The sequence below is a fragment of the Lolium perenne genome, chromosome 2 (assembly GCF_019359855.2).
Source record: "Lolium perenne isolate Kyuss_39 chromosome 2, Kyuss_2.0, whole genome shotgun sequence".
Taxonomy (NCBI): Eukaryota; Viridiplantae; Streptophyta; class Magnoliopsida; order Poales; family Poaceae; genus Lolium; species Lolium perenne.
Window position 1 is genome coordinate 1,007,013 of NC_067245.2, and position 23,314 is coordinate 1,030,326.

General features: G+C 42.6%; 1 protein-coding gene across 3 annotated transcripts; it reads left to right on the forward strand.

Moving 5' to 3' along the window:
* The first annotated feature begins 12,653 nt into the window (after positions 1-12,653).
* LOC127330893 (uncharacterized) lies at positions 12,654-18,984 on the forward strand. 3 transcript variants are annotated; one of them, XM_051356963.2, is made up of 8 exons: positions 12,657-12,917; positions 13,380-13,607; positions 13,690-13,757; positions 14,305-14,697; positions 14,836-15,939; positions 16,626-16,835; positions 18,008-18,196; positions 18,612-18,984. In XM_051356963.2, the coding sequence occupies exons 2-8, from the start codon at positions 13,385-13,387 to the stop codon at positions 18,660-18,662; spliced, it is 2,238 nt and encodes a 745-aa protein (XP_051212923.1). In that variant the 5' UTR covers positions 12,657-12,917; positions 13,380-13,384; the 3' UTR covers positions 18,663-18,984. The 3 variants fall into 3 exon arrangements, with proteins under 3 accessions (XP_051212925.1, XP_051212923.1, XP_051212924.1); XM_051356964.2 differs by having other exon boundaries at positions 13,385-13,607; XM_051356965.2 differs by lacking the exons at positions 18,008-18,196; positions 18,612-18,984 and having other exon boundaries at positions 12,654-12,917; positions 16,626-16,844.
* Positions 18,985-23,314: the final 4,330 nt, after the last annotated feature.

A 23,314-nucleotide genomic window follows, 5' to 3' on the forward strand; every position in this document is an offset into this window, starting at 1 on the left:
GGACAAATAAACAAGTTTGCAAAAGCGGGGCGTTACAGATCTCCACCACCACCGTCACCATGCCGTCGTGCTGCCGGGATTCCGAGGAGGATTGATGGCGTGTAACTCACACGTTCGTTGGGAACCCCAAGAGGAAGGTATGATGCGCACAGCAGCAAGTTTTCCCTCAGAAAGAAACCAAGGTTTATCGAACCAGGAGGAGCCAAGAAGCACGTTGAAGGTTGATGGCGGCGGGATGTAGTGCGGCGCAACACCAGGGATTCCGGCGCCAACGTGGAACCTGCACAACACAACCAAAGTACTTTGCCCCAACGAAACAGTGAGGTTGTCAATCTCACCGGCTTGCTGTAACAAAGGATTAACCGTATTGTGTGGAAGATGATTGTTTGCAGAAAACAAGAGAACAAAGATTGCAAAGAGATTGTATTTCAAAGATAGAGAATTGGACCGGGGTCCACAGTTCACTAGAGGTGTCTCTCCCATAAGATAAACAGCATGTTGGGTGAACAAATTACAGTTGGGCAATTGACAAATAAAGAGGGCATGACCATGCACATACATATTATGATGAGTATAGTGAGATTTAATTGGGCATTACGACAAAGTACATAGACTGCCATCCAGCATGCATCTATGCCTAAAAAGTCCACCTTCAGGTTATCATCCGAACCCCCTCCAGTATTAAGTTGCTAACAACAGACAATTGCATTAAGTATTGCGCGTAATGTAACTAGTAACTACATCCTTGAACATAGCACTAATGTTTTATCCCTACTGCAACAAGACATCCACAACCTTAGAACTTTCTCGTCATCGTCCCAGATATCAATGGAGGCATGAACCCACTATCGAGCATAAATACTCCCTCTTGGAGTTACAAGCATCTACTTGGCCAGAGCATCTACTAGTAACGGAGAGCATGCAAGATCATAAACAACACATAGACATAACTTTGATAATCAACATAACAAGTATTCTCTATTCATTGGATCCCAACAAACGCAACATATAGAATTACAGATAGATGATCTTGATCATGTTAGGAAGCTCACAAGATCCGACAATGAAGCACAATGGGGAGAAGACAACCATCTAGCTACTGCTATGGACCCATAGTCCAGGGGTAGACTACTCACACATCACTCCGGAGGCGACCATGGCGGCGTAGAGTCCTCCGGGAGATGATTCCCCTCCGGCAGGGTGCCGGAGGCGATCTCCGGATCCCCCGAGATGGGATCGGCGGCGGCGGCGTCTCCGGGAAGGTTTTCCGTATCGTGGCTCTCAGATCGGGGGTTTCGCAACGGAGGCTTTAAGTAGGCGGAAGGGCAGGTCAGGAGGCGGCACGAGGGCCCCACACCACAGGGCCGCGCGGCCAAGGGGGGGGCCGCGCCGCCCTAGGGTGTGGCCACCTCGTGGCCCCACTTCGTCTCCTCTTCGGACTTCTGGAAGCTTCGTGGCAAAATAGGACCCTGGGCGTTGATTTCGTCCAATTCCGAGAATATTTCGTTACTAGGATTTCTGAAACCAAAAACAGCAGAAACAAAGAATCGGCACTTCTAAGCATCTTGTTAATAGGTTAGTTCCGTAAAATGCACGAATATGATATAAAGTGTGCATAAAACATGTAGATAACATCAATAATGTGGCATGGAACATAAGAAATTATCGATACGTCGAGACGTATGCAGCATCCCCAAGCTTAGTTCTCGTTTCGTCCCGAAAGGTGTAAAATGATAACACAGATAATTTCTGGAGTGACATGCCATCATAACCTTGATCATACTATTTGTAAAGCATATGTAGTGAATGCAGTGATCAAAACAATGTATATGACATGATTAAACAAGTGAATCATAAAGCAAAGACTTTTCATGAATCGCACTTCAAGACAAGCATCAATAAGTCTTGCATAAGAGTTAACTCATAAAGCAATAATTCATAGTAAAAGCATTGAAGCAACACAAAGGAAGATTAAGTTTCAGCGGTTGCTTTCAACTTGTAACATGTATATCTCATGGATATTGTCAACATAGAGTAATATAATAAGTGCAATAAGCAAGTATGTAGGAATCAATGCACAGTTCACACAAGTGTTTGCTTCTTGAGGTGGAGAGAGATAGGTGAACTGACTCAACATAAAATTAAAAGAAAGGTCCTTCAAAGAGGAAAGCATCGATTGCTATATTTGTGGTAGAGCTTTGATTTTGAAAACATGAAACAATTTTGTCAACGGTAGTAATAAAGCATATGTATCATGTAAATTATATCTTACAAGTTGCAAGCCTCATGCATAGTGTACTAATAGTGCCCGCACCTTGTCCTAATTAGCTTGGACTACCGGATCATCGCAATGCACATGTTTTAACCAAGTGTCACAAAGGGGTACCTCTATGCCGCCTGTACAAAGGTCTAAGGAGAAAGCTCGCATTGGATTTCTCGCTATTGATTATTCTCAACTTAGATATCCATACCGGGACAACATAGACAACAGATAATGGACTCCTCTTTTATGCATAAGCATGTAACAACAATTAATAATTTTCTCATATGAGATTGAGGATATTTGTCCAAAACTGAAACTTCCACCATGGATCATGGCTTTAGTTAGCGGCCCAATGTTCTTCTCTAACAATATGCATGCTTAACCATAAGGTGGTAGACCGCTCTTACTTCAGACAAGACGAACATGCATAGCAACTCACATGATATTCAACAAAGAATAGTTGATGGCGTCCCCAGTCAACATGGTTATCGCGCAACAAGCAACTTAATAAGAGATAAAGTGCATAATTACATATTCAATACCACAATAGGTTTTAAGCTATTTGTCCCATGAGCTATATATTGCAAAGGTGAATGATGGAATTTTAAAGGTAGCACTCAAGCAATTTACTTTGGAATGGCGGGAAATACCATGTAGTAGGTAGGTATGGTGGACACAAATGGCATAGTGGTTGGCTCAAGTATTTTGGATGCATGAGAAGTATTCCCTCTCGATACAAGGTTTAGGCTAGCAAGGCTTATTTGAAATAAACACAAGGATGAACCGGTGCAGCAAAACTCACATAAAAGACATATTGTAAACATTATAAGAATCTACACCATCTTCCTTGTTGTTCAAACTCAATACTAGATATTATCTAGACCTTAGAGAAACCAAATATGCAACCCAAATTTTAGCATGCTCTATGTATTTCTTCATTAATGGGTGCAAAGTATATGATGCAAGAGCTTAAACATGAGCACAACAATTGCCGAGTATCACATTACCCAAGACATTAATAGCAATTACTACATGTATCATTTTCCAATTCCAACCATATAACAATTTAACGAAGGAGAAACTTCGCCATGAATACTATGAGTAGAAACTAAGGACATACTTGTCCATATGCTACAGCGGAGCGTGTCTCTCTCCCATAAAGTGAATGCTAGGATCCATTTTATTCAAACAAAACAAAAAACAAAAACAAACCGACGCTCCAAGCAAAGCACATAAGATGTGATGGAATAAAAATATAGTTTCAGGGGAGGAACCTGATAATGTTGTCGATGAAGAAGGGGATGCCTTGGGCATCCCCAAGCTTAGACGCTTGAGTCTTCTTGATATATGCAGGGGTGAACCACCGGGGCATCCCCAAGCTTAGAGCTTTCACTCTCCTTGATCATGTTGCATCATACTCCTCTCTTGATCCTTGAAAACTTCCTCCACACCAAACTTAGAACAACTCATTAGAGGGTTAGCGACAATAAAAATTAACATATTCAGAGGTGACACAATCATTCTTAACACTTCTGGACATTTCATAAAGCTACTGGACATTAATGGATCAAAGAAATTCATCCAACATAGCAAAAGAGGCAATGCGAAATAAAAGGCAGAATCTGTCAAAACAGAACAGTTCGTATTGACGAATTTTATCGAGGCACCAGACTTGCTCAAATGAAAATGCTCAAATTGAATGAAAGTTGCGTACATATCTGAGGATCACTCACGTAAATTGGCATAATTTTCTGAGTTACCTACAGGGAAAACAGCCCAGATTCGTGACAGCAAAGAAATCTGTTTCTGCGCAGTAATCCAAATCTAGTATGAACTTTTCTATCAACGACTTTACTTGGCACAACAAAATACTAAACTAAGATAAGGAGAGGTTGCTACAGTAGTAAACAACTTCCAAGACACAAAATAAAAACAAAGTACTGTAGGTAAAAACATGGGTTGTCTCCCATAAGCGCTTTTCTTTAACGCCTTTCAGCTAGGCGCAGAAAGTGTGTATCAAGTATTATCGAAGGGTGGTGCATCTTCAGCGGGGTGTGGAGTTTTCTCAACTATGCATTTTATCTTTTCTATGTGAGTTTCAGAGGCTCCCCTTTCATTAGTCTTGGGCTTGCTACTCTCATCAAACAAATCTTCAGGAACAATCCAATCAAAATTCTTTTCTAGTGCCTCACACATTCCCAAGAGCTTGCAAGGTATTGATGTTTTAATATCCCCCTCATAATTAACTTTATTAGTGTACTTTTGTCTATCCTTTTCCATCTTCTCAAGGGTACTGGCAAAGTTGGTATAAGAGCCTAGCATATTATATTTAGTGAAGACTTTTCTAGCTTCTCTCGCTATTCCCCCAAATTCTTTAAGAAGGGTTTCTAATACAAAATCTTTCTTTTCTCCTTCTTCCATATCACTGAGTGTAAGAAACATATGTTGAATCACAGGATTAAGATTAACAAATCTAGCTTCTAACGCGTGTACTAAAGAAGCAACAGCAATTTCATAAGTGGGAGCAAGTTCTACCAAGTGTCTATCTTCAAAATCTTCAACCGTACTAATATGAGTGAAAAAATCTTCTATATTATCTTTCCCAAGGATAGACCCTCGGCCTACCGGTACATCTTTAAGAACAAACTTAGGAGGAAACATGATGAAATAAGTAAAGCAAATACAAGTAACTAATTTTTTTGTGTTTTTGATATAGCAAACAAGATAGCAAATAAAGTAAAACTAGCAACTAATTTTTTTGTATTTTGATTTAGTGCAGCAAACAAAGTAGTAAATAAAACTAAGCAAGACAAAAACAAAGTAAAGAGATTGAGAAGTGGAGACTCCCCTTGCAGCGTGTCTTGATCTCCACGGCAACGGCGCCAGAAAAAGAGCTTGATGGCGTGTAACTCACACGTTCGTTGGGAACCCCAAGAGGAAGGTATGATGCGCACAGCAGCAAGTTTTCCCTCAGAAAGAAACCAAGGTTTATCGAACCAGGAGGAGCCAAGAAGCACATTGAAGGTTGATGGCGGCGGGATGTAGTGCGGCGCAACACCAGGGATTCCGGCGCCAACGTGGAACCTGCACAACACAACCAAAGTACTTTGCCCCAACGAAACAGTGAGGTTGTCAATCTCACCGGCTTGCTGTAACAAAGGATTAACCGTATTGTGTGGAAGATGATTGTTTGCGTAAAACAAGAGAACAAGATTGCAAGAGATTGTATTTCAAGATAGAGAATTGGACCGGGTCCACAGCTCACTAGAGGTGTCTCTCCCATAAGATAAACAAGATGTTGGGTGAACAAATTACGCTTGGGCAATTGACAAATAAAGAGGGCATGACCATGCACATACATATTATGATGAGTATAGTGAGATTTAATTGGGCATTACGACAAAGTACATAGACCGCCATCCAGCATGCATCTATGCCTAAAAAGTCCACCTTCAAAGTTATCATCCGAACCCTCCATTAAGTTGCTAACAACAGACAATTGCATTAAGTATTGCGCGTAATGTAACTAGTAACTACATCCTTGAACATAGCACTAATGTTTTATCCCTAGTGGCAACAAAGCACATCCACAACCTTAGAACTTTCTCACATCGTCCCAGATATCAATGGAGGCATGAACCCACTATCGAGCATAAATACTCCCTCTTGGAGTTACAAGCATCTACTTGGCCAGAGCATCTACTAGTAACGGAGAGCATGCAAGATCATAAACAACACATAGACATAACTTTGATAATCAACATAACAAGTATTCTCTATTCATCGGATCCCAACAAACGCAACATATAGAATTATAGATAGATGATCTTGATCATGTTAGGCAGCTCACAAGATCCGACAATGAAGCACAATGGGGAGAAGACAACCATCTAGCTACTGCTATGGACCCATAGTCCAGGGGTAGACTACTCACACATCACTCCGGAGGCGACCATGGCGGCGTAGAGTCCTCCGGGAGATGATTCCCCTCTCCGGCAGGGTGCCGGAGGCGATCTCCTGGATCCCCCGAGATGGGATCGGCGGCGGCGGCGTCTCTGGAAGGTTTTCCGTATCGTGGCTCTCGGTACTGGGGGTTTCGCAACGGAGGCTTTAAGTAGGCGGAAGGGCAGGTCAGGAGGCGGCACGAGGGCCCCACACCACAGGGCCGCGTGGCCAAGGGGGGGGGCCGCGCCGCCCTAGGGTGTGGCCACCTCGTGGCCCCACTTCGTCTCCTCTTCGGACTTCTGGAAGCTTCGTGGCAAAATAGGACCCTGGGCGTTGATTTCGTCCAATTCTGAGAATATTTCGTTACTAGGATTTCTGAAACCAAAAACAGCAGAAAACAAAGAATCGGCACTTCGGCATCTTGTTAATAGGTTAGTTCCAGAAAATGCACGAATATGACATAAAGTGTGCATAAAACATGTAGATAACATCAATAATGTGGCATGGAACATAAGAAATTATCGATACGTCGGAGACGTATCAAGGATCTACTACTTCCGCTGCCCGCTGGAACGGGGAGAAGGACGTCATCTTCATCAACACCGAACGTGTGACCGAGTACGGAGGTGCTGCCCGACTGTGGCACCGTCAAGATCTTCTACGCGCTTTTGAAAGCGGCAAGTGATCATCTTCTGCAACAACGAGATCTAATCTCATAGGCTTTGGAAATCTTCAAGGGTTAGTCTCGTGATCCCGTCGTTGCTACCATCTTCTAGATTGCATCTTGGCTTGGTTTTCGTTCTCGCGGTAGGAATTTTTTGTTTTCTATGCTACGAATCCCAACAGTGTAGTGTGCTTGATTGAAAGAAAGCTTATCCCTGCACACCGTTGCTTTCCTTCCTAGTGTTCCTTTTCCAGTCAGCCCCCCCTCATACCGAGATTTAGGAACACCAATCGGCTTAAGGTCAGGAAGAAAGTCAACACAAAACTCAATGACCTCCTCTGTTCCGTAGCCCTTTGAGATACTTCCTTCTGGCCTAGCGCGGTTATGAACATATTTCTTTAAGACTCCCATGAACCTCTCGAAGGGGAACATATTGTGTAGAAATACAAGACCAAGAATTCTAATCTCTTCAACTAGGTGAACGAGGAGGTGCGTCATAATATTGAAGAAGGATGGTGGGAACAACAACTCAAATCTGACACGACATTCGACCACATCAACCTGTAGCCCTGACAAAGTTTCTGGATCCATTACCTTCTGAGAAATTGCGTTGAGGAATGCACATATCTTCACAATGGCTAGTCGAACATTTTCTGGTAGAAGTCCCCTCAATGCAACCGGAAGCAATTGTGTCATAAGCACGTGGCAGTCATGAGACTTTAGGTTCTGGAAATTTTTCTCCTTCATATTTACTATTCCCTTTATATTCGACGAGAAACCAGACGGAACCTTGATACTGAATAGGGCTTTAAATAAGATTTCCTTCTCTTCTTTGGTAAGAGCGTAGCTAGCAGGCCCTTCAAACTACCCTGGATGATTGCCGTCTCATCCTTTATGATGTTGCTGGTCCTCTTGTGCTTCTGTTGTATCTTTTGTCTTCCCATACACGCCCAGGAAACATAGAATATTCACACAAAGATTCTTGGTCAGGTGCATCACGTCGATTGCAGAGTGGACTTCCAAGACTTTCCAATATTCTAGCTTCCAAAAAATAGATTTCTTCTTCCACATGGGCGCGTGTACTTCAGCGTCTTTCGAAACAGGTCGACTGCCTGTACCCTTTCCAAAGATAACATTTAAATCCTTGACCATGTCAAATACATCAGCACCACTACGAGAGACAGGCTTCGGACGGGTTTCTGCCTCGCAATTGAAATGCTTTCCTTTTTTCCTTAAGGCATGCCTGTGCGGAAGAAAACGACGATTGTACGGGTACACATTTTTCCTACTTTTTCCCAAATATTTACTTTCTGTTTCATCTAAACAGTGTGTGCATGCATTGTATCCCTTGTTCGTCTATCCTGAAATGTTACTAAGAGCAGGCCAATCATTGATGGTTACAAATAGCAACGCTCGTAGGTCAAATTATTGCTCGGTGTGCTCATCCCACACACGTACACCCGGTTCGGCCCACAACTCCCAAAGTTCATCAACTAATGGCCTTAGGTACACATCAATGTGGTTGTCGGGTTGCTTTGGGCCTTGGATAAGCACTGGCATCATAATGAACTTCCTCTTCATGCACAACCAAGGAGGAAGGTTGTAGATACATAGAGTCACGGGCCAGGTGCTGTGACTGCAGCTCTGCTCCCCAAAAGGATTCATGCCATCTCTACTTAGACCAAACCATAAGTTCCTTTCCTCACCTGCAAAATCCGGGAACTCTCTCTCGATCTTTCTCCGCTACCGACCATCAGCGGGGTGCCTCAACATCGCGTCTTTCTTACGTTCTTCCACGTGCCATCGCAACAACTTGGCATGCTCTTTGTTTCTGAAGAAACGTTTCAACCGTGGTATTATGGGAGCATACCACATCATCTTCGCAGGAATCCTCTTCCTGGGTGGCTCGCCCTCAACATCACCAGGATCATATCTTCTGATCTTATACCGCAATGCACCGCATATCGGACATTTATTCAAATTCTCATACTTCTCACCGCGGTAGAGGATACAGTCATTAATGCATGCATGTATCTTCTGCACATCTAATCCTAGAGGGCAGAGAAGCTTCTTTGCTTCATACATACTAGCGGGCAATTCGTTCTTTCTTGGAAGCAACTTCTTTAATATTATCAACAATTTTTCAAATCCCCCAGTCAGTCACACCGGCCTCTGCCTTCCATTTCAGCAATTCCAATATGCTACCCAACTTTCTCTGCCCATCTTCACAACCTGGGTACAACAATTTTTGGTAGTCCTCTAACATCTTGTCGAACTGTAACCTCTCCTTATCTGTGCCACAATCTCTCCTTGCATCAGAAATGGCCCGACGAATATCATCATCACCAGGATCATCTGGTGCCCGTTCTTCACCTTCTTCTTCTTCATTGTATTCCATCGCGATATCATCGTATTCAGAGAATATAGATCAGTACTGGTCATCGTTATCTTCTTCTTCATCGCCATCTTCCATCATAACCCCTTCTTCTCCGTGCTTGATCCAAACATTATAGCCGGACATGAATCCGAACCGAAGCAGATGGGTCTGAATGTCTCTTGAGCAAGAGTAATCCTTCTCATTCTTACGTTTCAGACATGGACAACAAATAAAACCTTGCTTCGACTTGTTGGCCTCGGCCACAAGCAGGAAAGATTTCACGCCCTCTCTAAAAGCGGGATCACATCGGTTACCGTACATTCATGGATGACTCATCTGCATCATAAGTACAATTATGTATCAGATGCAATCACCATGCTAAAATTAGTATTGTGCGGACTATGTATACGAGAAAATAGTTGCTAACCTTTTAGGATCAAAAAGAGGAGAAATCTTATCAAATAAAATCAAGTGGCATCCTCACAAACATTTTATCAAACACCTCTTGTGCACATGAAGAAAAAAAGAGCTAGCATAAACCTCCACCTTTCACCACCAAGGAAAAAAATACAGGGAGTGGGAGGGGGGCTGGTTGTGTATATATAGGCCTGGACCTTTTGTTGTGGGCCGTACCACGACCCGCGATAAAAGGGGTGCCAGTAGGTCGCGGACAGCCTCAGACCCTTTTTTGTCGCGGGTCATGGTATGGCCCGTGACAAAAGGCCTAGAGCCCTCCAGCTGATTTCGGGACGACGTGGCCAGGCTATTTGTCGCGGCTCCAGACGCGGCCGCGACAAAAGACTTGGACGAAAGCCCTGTTTTCCACTAGTGCTGGTGATTAATGAAATGGCAGCCTATTGATCTCAAAAAAAATTATGGTGTCCACAAGAGTTGCTCTAAGTATAGACGGTTGATATATAAAATCCATTTTGATAAGAAAGTTCTTGCAATCTGTTTGAGATTTATCTTTGTTGTCTTCTTCTTTCTTACACATAGGCATTATAAGCTCCGAGACAAACGAAAAGTGTAGTTATATAATTCTTAATCCATGCCTCGTACACAAATGAACGGATCGTGCGCCACACTCCCAGTCGAGCCATCATGCAGCTCAGCTACAGAAACCGATTTAAGACTCGTCATGCCATTGAATTCACTTAGAATAACACCAGTAAATATTCTACTGTACCGTAGTTAAGCGCTAGTACGTTGATCATTTGAGCGCCGCCATGTGATCTGTAATAATTGACATACGCACTCTGCAAATAATTTAGTCAACCGGCTAATTACTGAATCATGCATGCATGAACATGCAAGATATTAATGGATTAATCCTAATGATCATCACAAATAAGCGACGTTGATCCAGTGGCATCAGTCCAACTTGGTCTGAAATAATTCACGGCTGGGAGTGTAGCTATATGTGGCGCACGATCTACATAGGTCTTATTGGATCTGAAGATACTTGGAGAAACTTTTACCATTAGGCTGGTTAGACTACTCATAGTGGGAGTAACATAGGTAGTAATATAAACACTTCAAGATGATTTTGGTGACATGGCAATATGGCATGACAAGTAACTAGCTATGTTACCATAACTTCACACCCCCAAGATAAGATGAATCTGCAACATAATAAATGATACGATGCATGAAACCACATACTCCCTTCATTCCAATAAATAAGCCATCCTTGTTTTGCTTGTTTTTTCTTTGACTAAGAATTATTTAAAATATAACAAGATTATTAATATAAAATTAGCATCATTAGAAAGTGTTTTTAATACGAATCTAACAATACTAATTACATATGAAGATTTGGTTGCTCAATTTTTTCGGTCAAAATTTGTATTGGAATGCGCGTGTGCCTTATTCATCGAAACGGAAGATGTGTGTTTAACTATGGAAAGTTAATTTATAGTAGCATGAATTCCACTCCAAGTTAATTTTGCAAAGAGAAAAACATATGGAACTGAATTGGTTCCACCAAAATGGCAGCTACCTTCTGGTATTGATTATGTAGTCGTATTCAGTAGTAGATACATTGAGTTATTTTATTGTGTTCTATGATCCTATCTTCTGGTATTCATCATGAACCGGTGGTCTTTGATATTATAGGTTATGGTAAGTGTTTGTTTAAGTAGGTCAATGTCATTTGTAGGATCCCCTTTGTAGGATGGGAACGTATCAAGTGGAAACGGCACATCTTGTGAAAATCGGAAAATGGCAACGTTAGCCACCAGATCATGTAGCAACGGTCAATTTGCATCACAAGCGATCATCACTCCTAATATCCAATTCACACCGCAAGTTTAATCACCGCTGCCCGTAGCTCCTCAATAGCTTACCGGCGAGAGGATGGCGAGGGATGATGGAGATATGGAGGCGTCGTCACTTCCGTGACCGGTGGCACCAAGGTCGCCTCCTGGTTGAGCCGAAACGAGTTCTTTGATGCGTCACTCAGCTAGGGATTTCTTCCATGGGTTGGGAGACGGTGATTCGATCCACCGCAGAATGGACAGGTTCAAGAGGATTTTGGCTAAGGTGATTTCAGCGTCGAGTGTAACTGAACGCATGGCTACAGTTGGGCCGGGATTAAAGAAGCAATCGGGTTGATGCGGAATGGGTCGCGATCCCCATGGAGTGGGGGCTAACCGAACATAGCCTTATTTTGCCGACCAAGGGCCCCCCCGTCTCATATAATGAGGAAAATCATGAAACCTTGATATCTCTGTTTTGAGGTTTGACACACTTTATCAATTATTACTACCTTTCTTATAAATACATTCATATATAGGAAAAGTTGGCACAATTATATTTCAGGACGGACTAGGAAAATTGCCCATGCGTTGCTACGAGATATATATTTTACAAAATAATTTTGTGTGCATATTTTAATCAAAATATATGACATGACATGACAAGCGAGCAAATTATTTATAGATCTCGAAGAGTATGTAATCATTTATGTTAATACTGTAGTATCATCATGATTATCATATTACTTGAAATCCTTGAGTATGTTGTGAAGGTTGGCGCTTGTTCATCTTTCAAAACTTTGTGGAGAAGATGAATCAAAAGAAGTAAATCAATATCCACGAGGCATCTATATATTTTTTTGAGCGGAAATCTTGTATCCATCCGTTTTGAGAGATGGTGAGGAGGCGCATAATATAATAAATATATGGGCAGAGAAAGAAAAAAAGAGGTGTGTCGTTGCCGTTTTACGTGAACAAAGCTGACCCAAACACGTCCTCAAGGCCAGATGCCCAGACGGGAGGGACGGTGGTGCCCATTCTGTTTATCATCATGGGCCTAATAAATAGCCCGGGTGGGTTTGGGTTTGGTTTGTGCACGTAACGTAAGAGACGACCCCGAGAAAACCGACCCGACCCGACCCGACCCGCACGCACTCCTCCATCTCCTTCTTCCTCCTCCTCGCTCGCTCGCTCGCTCGCTCTCCTCCCTCTTTCTTTCTTATCGGACGATTTCTCCCCCCGTCCCCAAATCCCTCCGCCGGCCGGCCAACGCCATCCTTAGCCTGGCCTAGCCGGGACCCGACGACCACCACGCACGCTGCCCACCCTCCTCACGCGCCGCCGCTACTGCCACTCCACTCAGCCCGGGGATCCATCGCCTCCTCCTCCCTCCCGCCGCCCCGCCCCGCCCCGGTAAGACTACCAAACCCTACCTCTCTCTCCGCATCCATGGATGGATCCGTTTCCTTCCCAACAGCGAACGACCTCGATTACTAGGGTTCCTTCGCCTGGCAATGCATGCATGTCCATCATCATCTAATAATATCCCTCACCATCACCTCAATTACTACTGGACTAGTATTTCTTTTCGAGGCCAAATCTTGTAGTACACTAGACGGATGGATGACGAATCCCTTTTGCCCGCAAACTGGAGTCACTGACTGACTCACTCACCTTTATTGTTGGTACTAGTACTAGTACTAGAATATTTTTGTGCCCTGTCAGGGTTTGGTCATTTAATACATTTTCCAGGGGTAGTTGGTTGCTTGGGATCACTCGATCGTAAGAAACAAAATGTGGCATCCCACATTCACCTGCCGAATTTTGAGTTTGCAAATAACCCAACATCATTGCTCCCATACTCTTCTTTCTCAGATCAGATGAAGGAAACTTTTGATCCCCACTTCACCTTGCACATGGAGGAAGCTTTCGATCCGCCCGCCGCGAAACCACCAGAAACACAAAACACTACTTCCAGCTGCATGATAAACAATGTCATGGTTGATGTGCTTCCCGAGCGAGATGCCATTTCCTCGCAGCGCCAATGCACGCGTCCTGCTGATATTCCTGCTCACCCACATGCCATCTCCTCTCAACATCCATGTATGTGTGTGTCCACACAAACCCTATTCTGGTTTTTTTGCTTCATCTTCTTATTATGGCAATTTCTTTTTTCATTCTGCAGGGGATGCTATGAAAAGTCAAGACGATACCGATTTTCTTCGTCACGCACACAGGACTTTGTCACTTCTGGTACGACTGTATACCCTTGTTTAGTCATACCTTCTTTTTTCCATCGTGCAGCTCTATCTCTATTAACAAAAAAAAAATTGAATCAAGCACTTCCTCTTCTATTTTTTTTTTTAGAAACACTATATCTTCTTTTGTCATTAGTCGACATTACAAGGGTTGTATTTATCTGAACTGAAGATAGTTGCTTTAGTCCAGCTGACTAAATAAATATATTAAATCTTCAGTACTCAAGCATGAAACCCAAGAGGCACTGTACTTGATACAAAGATGATTCAACATTTCAGCTTGTTTTTTGTCAGTTTGAACAATTAGTTTAATACAGAAGCAAAATGCAATCACATTCTCATAGGTCTGAAGTGCCTGCATTTATGCATCTGCTTCAGATGTACTCTTGTTTAAACATGACCACAATCATTGATCACTTGTTCAACAAGCATTTTCTAAGCCAAGTACGCTTTAGTAAAGCCATACAATTTGTGGATAGCATGCTTTATATCAAACTTAATGATTTTGTTCATCAAGATTCCAACAGCTCGTCCCTTCGCAGGATTATCAAGAAAAGTCTTTGGAGGGCAAATATGCTACTGACATTGGGTCTGATGTATATTCCAAGCAAGCGATATCACCACAGAGTGAATATGATAGGCAGCAGCCTTACTTTCCCTTATCGAGCAGTTGTTGGGAAAATTCTTCTTCATTGGAAACAAGGCCAGGCAATCGAGATACATCAGGGCATGCAGGAATCACAAGTAATATCTTTGGGCCGAGGGATGACTACCTTTCATCATATCCTACTGGTCCTATTGTGAGAAGATCGTATCAAGAAGCAGCTAAAGTTGATTTTAGCTTAGATTTTCATTCTGAGCATCGCTACATAGGATCGGATCGATTTACTTCATTTTCAAAGTGCAATGGTCAATCTATTGAACCCCGCAGTGAGGTATATCTGTGGACCATTAGTTGTACTGCCATGATTTTTTTGTGTGTGTATATATTGTTCTGTATCGGAATACGTAGTAAATGCTGAAACCTTTTTTTTTGTGTATGGTGCCTTAATAACAAGTTATCATTGATACAGATAGTTGGTTTGCCCAGAGGGGCCCATTGTTTGGATGAGACTGCTTCGTTTTCAAGTCGATGGTGCTTCAAAAATGGGGGCCGGGGGCCTTCACTACCTAGAGGACTGGTGTATGGCGATGAGATCCCTTCTCTGTCTAGTCGAAGTTGTAATGGCAACGGAGTGATTTCATCCTCTGGTCCATGGAGTTATGGTGCTGAAACTCCCTCGCTCTCAAGTAGACAAGGTTATGGCGATGAAATCCCTTCTCTATCTAATCAGAAATTCAATGGCATCTCACGGTCAAGCCAGTGGCACCATAGTGCTGAAATCCCCTCGCTCTCAAGTAGACAGATTTATGGTGATGAGATCCCTTCTCTGTCTACCCAAAAGTCCAATGGCATTTTATACTCAAGACAATGGCAGCAGTATGATGCTGACATTCCTTCATTCTCGAGTAGACAAGGTTACGACGAGGATATTTCAGTACTGTCTCCCCATTGGCGCTTTCAAGACAGGATACCTTTGTATTCTGGTCAAAGGTGTCATGATGCTGAGGCACGTCGATTATCAAGCTACCAGCAAGGTGCTTCTCGTGGGAGTGGGAACCCAAGAGGCTACCAGCAAGGTTCTTCTCGTGGGAGCAGGCACCTGGGTGACAATTTTGGCCATGGTCTTGTTAGTAATCAGCAAGTCAGGGTGACCACAACCAGACATACTAGCACAAGACCACGGGTGGCTAACAGGGTTGTAAGCAACACTAACTACTGTAGAAATAGCAAGAAAGAAAACCCATCGAGAAATTCTGAGGATATAAGGGACCAAGTTTGTGGTCCACGTGCAAGCAAATTGAACAGCGCATCAACGCCGTCTACGAAGAAAGACATCTTGAGCCCTTTGGTCCGTAGAGACCAATTTAATAGATCAGACTTCTCTGTTCAGTATGAACATGCCAAGTTCTTCATGATAAAATCATACAGTGAAGATGATATTCATAAAGGTATCAAGTACAATGTTTGGGCAAGTACACCAAATGGGAACAATAAGCTGGATGCTGCTTTTCATGATGCTCAGGCTTTAACGAAGGAAAAAGGCACAAAATGTCCTGTCTTCCTATTGTTTTCGGTATGCCCTTCTTCTAATAGTTTATTGTTTTCTAGTTTGTAGCAGATAAAGCATTTAACAGCCCTAGTGAGATAATTAAGCAAGCATCTCAGTGCATGATAGCCAGTTCCTTTGATGAGATTGAGTTTCTACTTACTAGCATGATGTTGATGTGCATCCCACCCTGTGTCGGCTGTGTGGGGAGACTAGACTGGCTGCATTATATGAAGGTGTACTGCATTCCTTTTAAGTCAAATTTCCCTGAATTGCGCCCCTAGTGGGCTTGCCATCAGATTATGCCATGATTTTATCCAAAACAGATGCATTTAATTCGCTGAATGCTCCTTACTAGCAACGCCACGAATGCGTCGCCACATGGAAAAAAATAGACAGCCGCTGACATCAGGCCAATCACAGTGATCCACACTTGGAACGCTCTGGCCTCCTTATTCCTAGGAATGGACGAATTGGCTCCCCACACAGCCGACACGAAAACACAAATGAGAACAGAGAGAACCATGACGCGCACATTCCCTGCAGGTGGGGCTGGCGACAACGGCATGCCGATTGCCCAGAGAAGCCCAGAACACAGGGAGCTTAGAGCTCCTTTGAGACTAGACTTAAATGAAACTATCCAATATATTGTTCATTGCATTGCTGTTTCACCAAATTGGAAAGACATCTTTTAATTGTATTCCCTGTTACAGGTTAATACCAGTGGGCAGTTTGTAGGGATGGCTGAGATGCTAGGTCCTGTTGATTTCAAGACCATGGACTTCTGGCAACAAAATAAATGGAGTGGCTTTTTCCCTGTAGTTTGGCACATTATAAAGGACATCCCGAATCGGCTTTTCAAGCATATCACTCTAGAAAATAATGACAACAGACCTGTTACTTTCAGCAGGGACACTCAAGAGGTACCATGATTCATTTTTCCTAATCTGTACCATAAAATATTTTCCTGGAAATGATCCTTTAGATTTGCTCCTATTATTGCATTAGATAATGTAAAGAAAAGCTAACAATTCATTTGTTCCAGAGAAAGTTGCTACTTTGGCTGATTTCAGAGGTTTGTGTATGTTCCTCCTATGAAGGAAGGCGGTCCTATGTGATCAACATTATATCACCTGAACCCGTCTAACATGTTACTAGTTGCAGTAGCGCTATGCCGCTATTCTATTTCTTTCTCCCATGCATGGTCACTTCTCTTATTCCTCACTTTGTATTTCTTTTAGAAAAAAAAAACAGGAGGGGAACTTTGGTAGCTATGAAGTAAACCCTCCGTCCCACATTACTTGTCGCATACCACATAAGCCAGGGGAGATGTGCCCCGTTAGACAGCCTCATAAGGCAGGCATCATAGTGTATTTTTAGGCCTTGCTAAATCCTTGTATGGCTTCCTCTATTTCTCTAAAAAAATATGACCAAGAGTGGATCAAATGTATATAGAACGGATTTCTGCAGGCAGGTATACCTGACCCTTTTTTAGCTAGTTTCGGGAAAGCGGATGTCCATCTAGTGCTATTCCATAGCACTAGATGTCCATCTAGTGCTATTCCATAGCACTAGATGGACCTATTTTGTTTCTTTTGCTACCTTCAAAGGATCTTGCCTCCTGAACTGACTTTCCATTCTGTTTGACCTGCTTAGCCCCACATGTCAAGCAACTATCAAAATGAGATCCATGTTGCATATGTATTTTGGGATACGTACAATGATAAAGTTGGTTCGTAACTGTAAAGTAATTTTAGTTTAGTGTCAACTAATATTTAGGAGAGGCAACTTTTGACAGAACTTTTAGCTCACCCTCTCACCAACAATCTTTCCAACAAAAAGAGTTCGCAAAATTAAAGAAAGAAATAGAAACATCAAAATCAACCGATACTTCCTGATAATGCATCAAGCCATATCAGGGATGTCATTCATATCGATGTTTTGCCTCCTCAGGAGATCAGGGCAAGCTAACTGCAGAATTGCGCATCGGATCAAGTACCTGATATAAAGTTTATTTCGTAACATATGCTTTGTTGCAACTTAATTCTTAATGTCTTGATTGTCTTGATCGCATCCTTTTATTCCTTTTATGTAGATTGGCCTGCCCCAGGGTCTAGAAGTGTTGAAAATTTTCAAGACTTATCGCCATGGAACATCAATTCTGGATGATTTTGACTTTTATGAAGAAAAAGAAAATACACGCTGTGCACAGAAGGGCATAAATGCAGACTCGTTGCATGAAGCCAGAGTATCTTACTTTGGAACAGATGACTTGAAATCAATGGTATGCATATCTTTTTTCTTTATGGTTGTGTGGCAAGCTAGTTGTAACTTGTAAGAAGGGAGACACTGAGAGCATTACTTTTGTTAGTATCTTATTTTATTACAAGAGAACAATTGTCGTTGTGTGAACATCGTGATTGTATCTGTTCTTCAGGTCTATGTAGCATTACATAGAACCAGAAAATATCTAAAACAATTTGCACCTAATGGAAAATATCTAGAATGAAGCAATAAGCAGTAAGGTCAGGTTAATGTTGTTTTTTGTACTATGTTAATGGAATACATGTATTCTTGGTGAGTTAAATTTAGACAAGCTGTAAGGAGAAAGAAATTTAGAAAAGCTGTAAACTTTCTACCCAACCGTGGTTTACAGTGAACCTGAACCCTGCACTGACCATGCCCATTTCTACTTGCAGGGAGACATTGAGGCAATCTCTGTCACGTTGCAAAATATGACAAGTCAGTGACATGGCTGACCATCCAACAAGTGGACACTACACAAATTAACTGAAAATATGCTGTAGAATGTTTGCACTTTCTATGGACCCAGATATATCATTGTTGAGACATGCTATAGAATGTTTGTACTTTGTGGACCTGATATATAGTCGTTGGTACAACTTAGATATCTAGTTTCTGTCAGAGTAAAAGTTTGAGATTAAGGTGGTTACAACCTTATGGTGACCGCCATGTTGGTTGTATGTAGCTGATGGAATATTCTGGTTGACAAGAATGGCTAAACCAGCTGATGATCTGCAACTGCATTTAGCATGCAGATTGTGATTTTCAGTTTCCGTGAGCTTATTACAATGTCTGATGGAATATTTTCGTTGACAAGAATGGTTAAACCAGCAGATGATCTGCAACTGCATGTACAATGCAGGTTGTGATTTCCAGTTTATCTGAGCTTATTGAAACGGATTCCAATGTTACTTAGGGCCTGATTGGTTGCTCGCTTGCATGGGAATTTTCGCGTTTTCTCATTTAGCATGTTGGATGTTGTATGCGGAGAAACGGAGCTTGCGATATGTTATGCACTTCGTTTGGATCCCAACAATGTTACCAGCTGCATGTTACCATGAGTGGAGAAGTAAATGCTGAACTGAATGGTAGGCCACAAATCGTGTTTTTTGGCTCCGTAGATGTAACACATAATGTTTGGCAGCTTGCATAAGTCTCAATACGATCACCTTGCACGCATGGTTGGTGAGGTTACTATTGCCGAGTCTTACAAGTGATCACACAAGCTTATGACAATATCAGATACATGATCTAGATAACAAGGATAATGAAGTAACTGATCTCGGCCTCCGATAGCCTCTTCCCAGCCGAGATACCTATAAGAACTCGATGTGCATTAAGCATGCACCTATACACGCAAACCTCTTTGCAATGTCTGTGTCCATGCATGTGTCTAGCTAGTGTAATATCTAGGCTCTTACCAGAAATGCCAGCGCCGATGATGATGACCTTGGGATCGGCGGCGGCACCGTTACCTGCGCTCTTTGTTGGAGCTTCAAGAACATCGATATGCGGAGGCATATAGTAGCCTGCCTGCTGCGAATAAGAACTACTAGTAAGCTTCTTGTGCATCCTCCCTTGTCTTGTACCCTTTGTGGAGGTTGTTCTCGTATCTGTTCACAAGAGAGGCCTAACCTCCTTCCACGAACGGTACACTGCTGATACTCTCCCATAGTAGACCATATACTAGTTGAATTGGTACCAAAACAGAGTAGAAGGAACACATTAAGAAACATACCATTGCAGGACAAGCAGTAAACATAAGCTAAGCAACATAAACATGCATGATCATATAGGCAAAAGCATCACAAAAGTTTAATCTACCAGCTAGTGTGCTCATAGTAACGAGCACACTAGCAACTATGGTATCATCCTACCACCATATCAAAAGTGGGTGAAATCCTACCACCCACAACAACGCAAGTTTTTAGCATCATGTGAGGGGTTAGCATATACCACCTCGCATAATGTACCTGCCCTAAAATAATTGTTCATCAAGTCCTAGCTATTTTAAAATGTACAACCAACATTATCATCGTCTTCATCATGCATGCATCACCACCATGCTAACACAAGGGAGCACTAGACATAGCAGTGCTTGCCTAGGAAGGTCCTAAGCCAAAGCTCCCTATGGTCCTCAGCCATCTGGACAAACCCATTGCCCCGAGCCCCGTTGTCGAAGAGGTGGCTTAATTAGAGCCACCATCTTCGCTTATGAGCTGAAGGTAGGCGATGCATCCATGATGGAGGAGTAGAGGGCATGGTGGACGTCGAGAGGTGCAGCATTGGTGATGGCATGCGCCACCTCTTTGACAACTTCTGTGATGAAGGTCATGTGCTCAATGTCCTCCTCAGCGAAGACATACCTCTACCTCTTCTTGTCAGCATCAACTGTAACTCCTGGACGAGGAGCAGCGCTAGCGCCAACACCGGGAGAGGCAGGGTGGTCTTCATCGTCAAGTACAACCGTATTAGAGTCCTAAGTGTTAGGGTCATCTACTGAAGGTGTTCCCAGAGGCTCATTAGAGCCCATGGCATACTTGCCAGTGGCTAGGACGAAGGCAAAGATCTGCTGCATCTGTGAGTAGTTTGTAATTGTCTTGTTGAGGAACTCGACATCCTTTGGGTGAGCCTAATACATGGGACAAAGATCTGGTTATAAAAAATGTTATAGTTACGCAAGTGAATTAGTGTGCAAGTGAATTAGTATGCAACTGAATTAGTGTGCAAGTGAGATGCCAGTACCGATACATGGCCTATGTAGTGGTCGTCGTCCAGGAGGATGGTGTGAGTGTCCTCATCCCATCCGGCGCCGCTGAGGTCTCTCAGCTTGCTGATATGGATCCACCTGGATCTCCACTTACATAAGTGATTGTATACCTGTGTTGACGACACCTCCTGTTGGCAATACTCAAAGATCTTCTTGGCACAATCATTCAGATGCACCTCCTTAAACCCCTTATCTATCCTGACGCCACTCTTCATGATGTTGTACATCTGGTTTAGGGACGAACACGGAGAGGCACGCTGGCCATTACATAGTGGACTTGCCCAAGTTAAGCCCCCCACATGTGGTGTGTGCTCTACCAACCTTGCTCGCCTTGTGCTCGACGTTCAAGGTTGCATCAACAAGCAGCGAACACATGGGTGGTGTCGGCCTCACTTCCGCATCCTGCTAGTAAGTGAGTGCTAGTTGAGTCTCAGGAACTAAGGACATATTGTCCTGGGCATCAAAGAGGGCCCCCTGCTCGAACTCGTCGCGGGTGTACACCTTGGTAATGGTCATTTACAAAGCCGTCATCAATAAGTGGAGGTACAACGTTAATATAGTTCACAATTGCAAGTTTCAATGTAAATGTAGATCACAACCATGTACATTACCAACATTATGACTAGAGCTAACACGGATGGTTAGTAATACGACAAACATGAGGTTTATTTCGTCTAGATCTACATAGCAAGTATTAAAATAATAGATGGACTAGCTACCTTCAAGCACACATCTATGGCTACATGAGAAGAAATCGCACCACCAGAGAGCATAATGTACATGTAGCAAGCAAGATTGAGTAGAGATTACTATTGTCAACACCCAGATTTTTAAGTCCAGATGCCTATTATATCATACATCGCAATCCCAGGAAGATTATTTTTGCGAGACATAATAGTTAAGTAGCATAGAGTCATCATTTATTACAACACATACTCGTCTTACAACAATAGATCACCTGATCCAATATTACCCAAATAGATTGTTCAACGACACAAATAAGTAGCGGGAGCGAAGTAGTAGTGGACTATCTATTCCACAGGCAACGCTTGACGTTAGAAGATGATCCTAGTTATCGTAGACGTCCTATTGTCCGTCATCCTGATACTGTTGCTCCTCTTCATAGTCAGCCATTTGAATAGCCAGGGACACAGCCATGAGTACTTTAAAGTACTCGCAAACTAATACTAATGTAAATACTTATCAATTGTAGTAAGGGTGCTAAGCTCTAGGTTTATTTGCATAAAGCCAAGTTTTAGTTCAATAAACCTTTAGTAAAGACTCTTCATTTGCTAGACTAACTCAAGTGGGAACATTAGTGTCATTCCCACAACTCATTTGTGATTCAAGTCAAATCACCTTTCAATTCACAATCCCCTTTTTAGACAAAAGTTCTGACAACGAAACAATATGGCCTTTCCAATCGTCCGTAACCGTGGACACGACTATTCGAATAGGTTTAACACTCTGCAAAGGTTGTACTCTTGTGTCACAACTTTTGATTACATCCGTCGAGGATAATCCCGAATCATCGTAACTCAGTACGCGGATCATCAACCTTAACCTTTCACTTATACACCCTAGTATAGGCACCTCTCCCCATGAGCTTGGCCTCCCGGTGGAAACAAACCGTCAACCCAGGAACTGCACAGGGCTTGGGTCGTACATTCACCTCATATTCACATCATTTCACTTTTAACGGAGGCAGCCTCGGCGTAACCTCTATGATGCTTGTTTAGAGGGAACCCATACTAAGATACACAAATTTCTAGTTAAGCCCTACCCATAATCAGGTATTGTGGGGGTACTTGTATAATTGGAAAGGTATCGCATTCAAACCAAATTATCAGTTTTCCTTAAAATTCGCCAAGTCAACCATGTCACCTTCACCTTCACATCTTTCAAAGTCATTTCACTTCACAAGTTCCCATCTAGAGTAGTCAAATTTTATTTGATTAGCAATAGCAACTAGTTCATGAGGGGTGCTATCTAGCTTTGATTTGCTCTAAGCTAACTTTGACTCTTGTTCTACTCTAGACCAAGTGAATCATAAATCAAAAGTAAACTTTGAAATACAATAAGCAAAATAATTGCAAAGTAAAAACATGGGATAGGTTGGTAAGACATAAAATAAAGTGCGATGGTGCCTTGCTCTTGTAGAGCCTTGCATTAGGGTGGTTGGCAAGAATATTAGCTTGCCTTGAGCAGGGTAGTGGTCAAAGTTTTCTTCCTCCTCCTGAGAGTAGGCTTCATCCTCTTGATACTCCTCGTTACTAGCATCTATACACGAATACGAGGTATACAATCACCAAACCAACTTACATGCTA